Raw genomic sequence first — 8458 nt, 5'->3', positions numbered from 1 at the left:
CCTGGCTGCTGGTGCCAAGACTGTTGACTATGGAGCCAATCAAACTAAAGCTGTGTACAATCTCAATCTCTTCACCATCCATCCTGATGCTGCCAACTGGTCCAGTGGTGAGAATCTTTGTCTTCTTGACATTGAGCCTCAATCCATATTGTAGGCTGCAATCCTTGACACTCTGCATAGCACATGAATTTTTCCCATATTTTTTCAAAGTTTATACACCTTTTATCCATAAGAGATAATCTAAAAATATTATACATGAAGTGATAGAATATAATGTCCTCAGACCTTTGCTTCTATGGGGAAGTTATACAGGTATTGTTATGTACATATATGGGAGAAGGATGAACAATATCAGCTGTGAGTTGGCAGTATATAACAACAACAATAGCATATTTTTACCTATATAGATAGATTAAAAAAAACCCAAAATTATATAAATCATCATCAAAAACATTTTTCAAATTAGAGCCCAAGAAGAAAATATTTTTCTAGAAAACATGCTTAAAATAATTTCTTTCATTTCCACAGGATGAAAAGAAAACAGACCAACAAGAGAAATCATTGCCAGAAAAAAATAACCTTAGAGAAGAATGTAGTTGGGGCATAATATGGCCATTCTAAGCAGAAAGCTTCTCTCAGGTGTTCTAAAACACACAAGAAATACAGTGGAACAGCCTCTGTTCTTGACCGTGTTGGTCTAGTTTTATTGTTCTCTGGTAAGTTGAGGGGAGCTCTGGTGGTCTACGGGCAGTCGTGCTGCTAACCCAAAGTGGCCTGGCTTTTGTAATCCTCCAGTGACTCCATGAGAGAAAAATGGATGAGCTCCTCCCATGTGATTTACAGGCTCACAAAAATTCACTGGAATGTCAGCTATGATTTAGTTCTTGCAAAATGGCAAGGAAGAGTTTTTGAGTTTTAGTCAGATGGAGCTGGAAATTTATCTTGTATGCCAGCAGTCTCGCAACACTGTGTTACCAAAACTCCTAAAATACAAGTAAGTTGCATAAAATTCTGTTGGGATAAAATGGATTTTTATCTCATTGTAATTCACATTACAGCTTTGCGGTCTTTGAAAATGAAAAAGAATCTGTGCTGCATTCCTGAAGGCACACGGTTCAAATCCTCCAGGTGCTCCATGAGCAATCTCCTCCAGTGCCTTTAACTGTCCCTGAAAATCTGCTGGAGGGTCAGCTATGTGTCAGTTTGGATTCAGTTTTCCACAACAACAACAACCTCTCCTTGTAACCTCTCCACTTTGAAAATGAAAAAATAATCTTATTTTAAGTTATGCTACATTTTAATGCTGTGAAGGCATACTTTGTTTTATTGTGCTTCACATACATATTTTGATTAAAAAAATGAAGGTTTTAGAAAACTCTCCCTGCATCAAGTACGTATGTGGTTGTTTGGTAGATCAAGTTAGAACTTCATCATACAGATTGTCCATTTTTCTCCTATAGAGGAGCTGGTGGACTTGAACTCCATCATTGTCACCTAAAAATTTGATTTAGAGAACATATTAAGTGTATTCAGACTTTACAATAGGATAGCGTTTGGAAGCTAAAGGAAATTTATTTTTTCTTTTTTAAAATTTTTTTTATTGTTGAAACATTTCCATTTTTTTATTAATTTCAATGAACCTTTACAGAGATTTTGGATTTCCATTTATTCATTGTTTCACTTTTCTCCCTGCCTACCCCACCCCCACCCCCAGTTCGCTCTTCTCTTTAAAAAGTAAAAGAAAAATTCCTTCATTGGTATACAATCCCTCCTCACCGGCCTCAACCCCATCCCGGGTATACTCCACTCTGCAACCTTCATTCCAGACTCTTACGATAATCGTAATGCCCTAAAATATGTAACTTTTAAATTGTTCTCTCCCTCATCGGTTTCAATGCAGTATACATAATTGATTTAATTTTTACTCATTCTTACCCTCACCCTGAAACTAAAGGAATTTTAAGATAAAACAAGAGGCTTTAAAGTAGACTTTGGGGGAACTTGGTGGCCCCTGTAGAGGTGTTAGGTTTCCTTTTATATCTAGAAATGGCTGTAAGTGGAAGCTGATAATGTATAGGCACTTTGTAAATTCCTGTTGCATAAATGAATGAAATTGTGACTTCCTGAGAATTGAACCTTGCTTTCCTAACTGTAACAGACGAGCTGCTCATTGTTAGATGGTGTGTAAAACTCACATGAAAGGGATTTTTCTCGACAGACCTTCATGACCTGTTTCCACCCCAGCCCATCACCTCCTTATACCAAAAGCAGTCTGCAGAGTGTGGTAGCTCCTTCCCACCACCACCTTGGTGCCATTTTGGGATGGAGAGGGTGGATGTGATGAAGCCAACTATTCAGGTCCGTAATTCCCTCTCCTGTTGAGGTTTTGTGCTCTTGCACCAGAGAATGAAATAGCTTCTGAGAGCTCCAGCTGCAGGCTGGCAGGGCCTCTGTGAGTGTAATCACATGGTGACAACACCAGACTCTAAATTGGACTAGTGTTGTATTCACCACTCAATTTATTTTTCAGTTGTTTAATGGGTTACATTTTAGACTCTTAAATTTTGTGTGGATTTAGATCCTCCCTTTAAATGCTGTAATTAACATCACATAAAATAAAACTTGAATAAAATATTGAAACCTCAAAAAAAAAGAAAAAAAGAAATAGAAATGAGCAGGCGCTTATCACCACCTGCTTGGCTTGCTGCGGTATATAGACCCGTAGAGCATGACCATCTCTCCTTGGTCTTGGAAATAGTTAAAAGTTTTAGGAGACCAGTATGAGAATATTTTAATGTACTCAATTGCTGTATTTCCTTCCTAATGTGAGAAAAATAAAGAAACTGGGCTAAAATTCAGCACTCACCTTGTTAGCAAAACATTTTTCAATCTGCAGTTTTTCCGTATCTGCAACAACTTCTCCATCAGGTAAAATAGCAAAGACAAGCAGCTGAGCAGTGGGGGCCATGCTTGGTTCCACTCGAAAGGAGAAGGAAAACACTCCTTTCACTAGAGAATAGAGAGAGTGTAAGAGAATAAGTTGAGAAACAGTTCTCTTAACGTCATAAAGAGATTCCCAGATGACTTAACTTCTTTACATTTGGAACATATTTAAACAAGTACAGATTAGCACTTGGATCATTGAGCATGTCTGCTGTCAGGGACCTCTCCAAACTTCTGAGGAGCAATGCTCTCAGTTTGAAGACTAATGTATGCTTGACTCAGGCCATGGTCTTTCTGATCACTTGCTGTGCATCTGAGAGCTGTGCAATGAGTAAGGATGACAGAAGAAGAATTCTTGCCTTTGAGCTGTGATATTGGAGAATAGTACTCAATATCCTATTAACTGCAAAAGAACACACAAATATATCTTGGAGTAAGTACAATCAGTAGGTTCCTAGAGGCTAGGAGAATAAGTTTTGGTCTGACATAATTTGGGCATGGTGCTAGATGTCCCTTGGAAAGGGACATCATTCTTAGAAATGTGAAATGTCAGTGAAAAAGAGGAAGATGCTCAGTAAGATAGATTAACATAATTACTTCAGCAATGTATTCAAGTATATCAGAGATGGGCATGATGGCACAGGATAGGAAAGGATTCAGATCTGTTGCTCACAGTTTTGCTATGAGTCATACTCAACTAGATGGCATCTAACAGCAATACCAATTTATACAGAACAATTAATGTGGAAGACCTAATAATAATTAATGCTTTTGAATTGTGAGCACTGAAAGTTCCATTGATTGTCAAAAGAACAAACACAACTGGAAGAAAGGAAGTGCAATCAGAGTGTCCCTTAGAGGCAAAGATGATGAAATAACATCTCACTTATTTTGGGCATAGACGTCATACTAGGAAAAGTAGGAGATTGTTAAAAGAGATGAAGACCTTCAACAAGTTGGCCCAATACAATAATTACCACAGTAGGCTTGAGCAAGGGAGAGATAATGAGGATGGTTCAGGATAGGACAAGGTTCAGATCTGTTGTTCATAGGGCCCAGAGGGGTTGTAGATGATGGCACCTAACAACAACAAACTATTCCAGAAGCTATCTGAAGAAATTTCTTTATGTGGCAATTTGGATTTTAGTTATATTTTTAGGAACAACCTTACCTGCTCTCGGAAAAGAATTTTTAGAATCATGTAAATCAATGATGAAATAGAAATTTAGCATGAATGCTCCTTTTTAGAACAAATAAATTAAAATTCTGTGTTTATAAAAAGTAATAAGATATCTATTAAGAAATATCTGTAAGCCTAAGAAGATTTCAAGATGAATAGGATTTCAGGGTGATAGACATTGCATCCTTATCTCAGACATCCTCATGTTGGCTAAGAAAAGAAAAGGGATGAGAGGAAAAAAAGAACAAATAGCTTCTCTACCCATGTTTTTGTTGATGGACACTTAGATTGTTTATAAATCTTTGTTATTGGGAACAAAGCTTTGATAAACGAATGGCTAGAGAAGCTGTGGTATATTTCCCACAATGGAATACTACTCTGCATTGAAAATCAAGGAACTCATGCAATATTATTAAAAATGGATTATCCAGGAGGATATTATGTTCAGTGAAATATCTCAGTCACGAAAGGACCAATACTGTATAGTGCCACTGTTGTAAAACAGGACTGACGGGGTTGTGGGCATGAGACTGAGAAAGATGGAATAATTTATGTATACTGAAACAGATGAGGGAGATGACTGTTTAAAAGATATATATAATTAGTTATTATTGTCATGACGTGAGTCCAGAATGAACGATGAACAGTGGAGTGGACTTGAGAAGAGGGATTGTATAACAAAGAAAGAATTTTTCTTTTACTTTTCAGAGAAGAATGAACTGAAGGGGAGAGGTGGGCAGGGAGAAAAAGAAAAGAAAAGAAAATTTCCAAGTTATAGTCATTTAATCTTTAATAAATAGAAAAATAAATTGTAGAAAAAAAGAAAAAAAAACCAAACTTTTCATCTGAAAGTAGAGTTAGTTGGAAGAAATGAAACTGAAAGTGAGCCAGAAATTTTAAAAATTCTTAATAAATTTATTAAATTCATAATACAAGCTTAAATTTTAAAAAAAGTCAATACATTTAACCATTGTGAGATTCAAAATCTCATTGCCATGGAGTTAGAAAATACTCAGAGTTGACCCTCCTGCAGGTTTTCAGAGTAGACCACACAGGAGATTGCCTGTCTCTCTTCCAAGGACCTGCTGGTGGATTGAGTCACTAGTGGTGCCACATTTTGAATTAGCAGCACAATTCCCCTTCATTATGTGTTTGCCAGTGTTTTCTTGACTGTGCATAGATGTGGATAATAACAAAAATGGATAGCAGGGTAAAGAATAGGAATTCTAGAAATACGTAATTAAGGTCACATAGAACCTATAGAAACAAACTAAACAATAGTTGTACAAAAGGTGGGATTCGGAACCAACTTGATAACATTTAATAATAACAACTTTCTATAAAAACAAAGGAAAAATTATGTTAAAAGTGAAACCTCAAACCTTTACTATAAAGGCATTGATCCCAGAATATTTTTCCTAGGCCTTGAAATAGAATGTTATTTGCCTCACTGGATTTCAAAATTGTTTGAACCTATTAAATGAGTAGAGAAATTGTGGTATGTTCACACAATGGAATATGATGCAGCATTACAAAACAATGGAGAATTTGTGATCAGTGCACAACAGAGTGAGTCTAGAAGACATTATACTGAGTGGAATAACTGTCACAAAAGAACAAATACTGTATAGGATATAATACTCTACTGTAAAAATAGGGTGGTATGGAGAGGATGGTGGGGAGAGCGAGAATAGAATAGATAATGAATACTAAAATATATAAATTAATGTAAAAAATGGGCCAAAACTCCAAGTAATTTGGATATTTCTATAATAGATAAGACAAGGGACCAGACTATCCTCTGATGCTCCAGAAGGAATATTCAGCCCGGTGAGAATTTTTACTTATGTTGTTGTTAGGTGCCATGGAGTTAAGTAAGATTCATAGCAAACCTATGAACAAAAGATCTGAACCAAGTCCTGTCAGGCACTATCCTCACAATTCCCCACACACAAGAGCCCATGTCAGCACTCACCTTGTCATTTCACCTGGTTGAGGGTCTTACTCTCCTTTGTTGACACTCCACTCTTCCCAATATCATGTCACTCTCCAAGGAATAGTACCTCCTAGCACTATGTCCAAAGTATGTGAAGCAAAGCCTCATCATTCTTGCCTCCAAAGAGCACTCAGGCTGTACCCTCTCCATGACATATTAAATTGTTTTGGCCTCCCATGAGATGTTCAGTTCTCTTCTCCAACACCATAGCTCAAAGGCATCAATAATTTTTCTGTCATCTTTATTCATTGTCCAGGTCTCGGATGCATAGATTATAATTGAAAATACCATGGCCTGAACCAGATGCATCTTAGTCCTCAAACTGACAATACTATTCCTCAATAATTTGATAGTCTTTTTCCCATTGCAATGTTTGTCTCATTTCCTGATTGCTCCAGCTCGCACTCGTGTGCTCCCTCTCTCTTGAAAAAAAGCTGGAGAATATTAGACTTATAGAACTATAACTTTACTGTTTCCAACATGCCTACTCTCATTACCCCAGTCATTGTATCAACCCATCTCATCAATAATCTCCCTCTCTTCTCTATCCCTCCACCCTTCCAAGCATGATTTCCCTTTCTAAGGACTGGTCCCTCCTTGCAACATGCCCAAAGTGTATCAAGCAAAGCCTCAGAATCTTTGTTTCCAAGGAGTAGACTGTCTTCATTCTGTCTAGGAGGAACCTGTTTGTTCTCCTCACGGTTCATGGTATATTGAACACCCTTCTCCAGCACAACAGCTCAAAGGCATCAATTCTCTTTCTATCATTCCTAGGCGTTGTCTAGCTCTCTGACACATAGCAAGACGTTGCGAAGACTGTGGTCTGGATCAAGTACACTGTAGTCTCCAAATGGACATAATTGCTCTTCAGTACTCTGGAGAGGTCCCTGACAGCTAACTTTTCCAGTACAATTCATCTCTTGATATTCTGGCTTCTGGTACCAAGAGTGTTGATTGTGGAGCCAAGAAAACTAAAGCTGTTAACAATCTTAATCTCTTCACCATTCATCATGATGCTGCTAATTGGCCCCGTGGTGAGAACCTTTGTTTTCTTAATGTTGAGCTTCAATCCATATTGAAGGCTGCAGTCCTTGGTCTTCTGCAGCAAGTGCTTTAGGTCCTCCTCAGTCTCAGCAATAAGGGTTGTGTCATCTGCATAACAAGTTGTTGATAAATCTTCCTTCAATCCTGATGTTCATTCTTCCTCATACAGCCCAGCCTCCCAGGTGATCTGTTCTACAAATAGATTGAAAAAGTATGAAGATAGAATACATCTCTGGAATACACCATTCCTTTTTGAACCATACAGTGTCTCCTTGATCTCTTCTGACCACTGCCTCCAGGTCCAAGTATAGGTAATACATAAGCACAATCAAGTGTTCTGAGATTCCCATTCTACTCAGAGTCAGTCACTGTTTGTTGTAATCCACACAGTCAGAAGCCTCTGCGTACTCAATGAAACAGACATTCCTCTGATATCTTAACTTTCAGCCAAGATCCATCTAACATTAACTTTAATATCACAGCCTCTTCTAAATCCAGCCTGCACTTCTGGCAGTTCTCTGTTAACATTCTGCTCCAGTTGTTTTTTGATAATTTTCAGCAGAATCTTGATTGCATGTGATATTAATGATTGTTGTTATGGTTGTTGTTAAGTGCCATTGATTCATAGATGACTTATGAACGAAAGGTCTGAACACTTGTATAAGTTTTGTCATTGCTCCACTTTCATAGAGTTCCTGGAGACAAGCTACTTCAGAAGTGAATGCCACTCCTGCTTCTAAGCTAATTTTTATCGGGGAGCTCCAGTAAACACAGTCCACTATGGGTAACAATTATTGGATTTGACATATGAGTGGCACAGTGTTTAGCATTACAACAACGACGAGTTACCTTGTACAACAAATGGACAGACCAGTTCTATACCACCTAGAAGACTGTTTGACCAAAAACAATTAAATAAAACAATTAAAACCAGGCCGACTTTCAAACTGAATTCTAGCCCCATACTGCTGACCAAATGGGTTTTTAAATATGAGGCCTATCTACAACCAGAAGAAGATAAAATAGATGAATAGGATCTTCTAAGAATCAAATCCCTATGTACATCCAGAAATTTCTCCAACAGGGTTAAAAGGGAAGCCACAGACTAGGAAAAATGTATTTGGTAATGACATGTCAGATAAGGGACTTATATCCAGAATTTATAAAATACTTGAGCACCACAACAAGATAAAGGTGAACAAACCAATTGAAAAATGGGCACAGGATATGAACAGACACTTCACCAAAGAAGACATTCAGATGGCCAACAAGCACATGAAGAAATGTTCAAAATC

The 8458-nt window shown here is 37.6% G+C and overlaps 1 protein-coding gene across 1 annotated transcript in view; it reads right to left on the bottom strand.

The window, feature by feature from the left end:
• LOC102854533 (alpha-2-macroglobulin-like) overlaps positions 1 to 8458 on the bottom strand; it is a 158855-nt gene that overhangs the window by 111711 nt on the left and 38686 nt on the right. Inside the window, exon 13 of the mRNA XM_006901759.1 lies at positions 2867 to 3009. Within this exon, the coding sequence (XP_006901821.1) occupies positions 2867 to 3009 (143 nt within the window). The remainder of the gene's footprint in view (positions 1 to 2866; positions 3010 to 8458) is intronic.

Source organism: Elephantulus edwardii, unplaced genomic scaffold (assembly GCF_000299155.1).
Source record: "Elephantulus edwardii isolate Elephantulus edwardi_28Jun2011 unplaced genomic scaffold, EleEdw1.0 scaffold00342, whole genome shotgun sequence".
NCBI lineage: Eukaryota > Metazoa > Chordata > Mammalia > Macroscelidea > Macroscelididae > Elephantulus > Elephantulus edwardii.
This window is presented reverse-complemented; position numbering and strand designations above follow the sequence as displayed.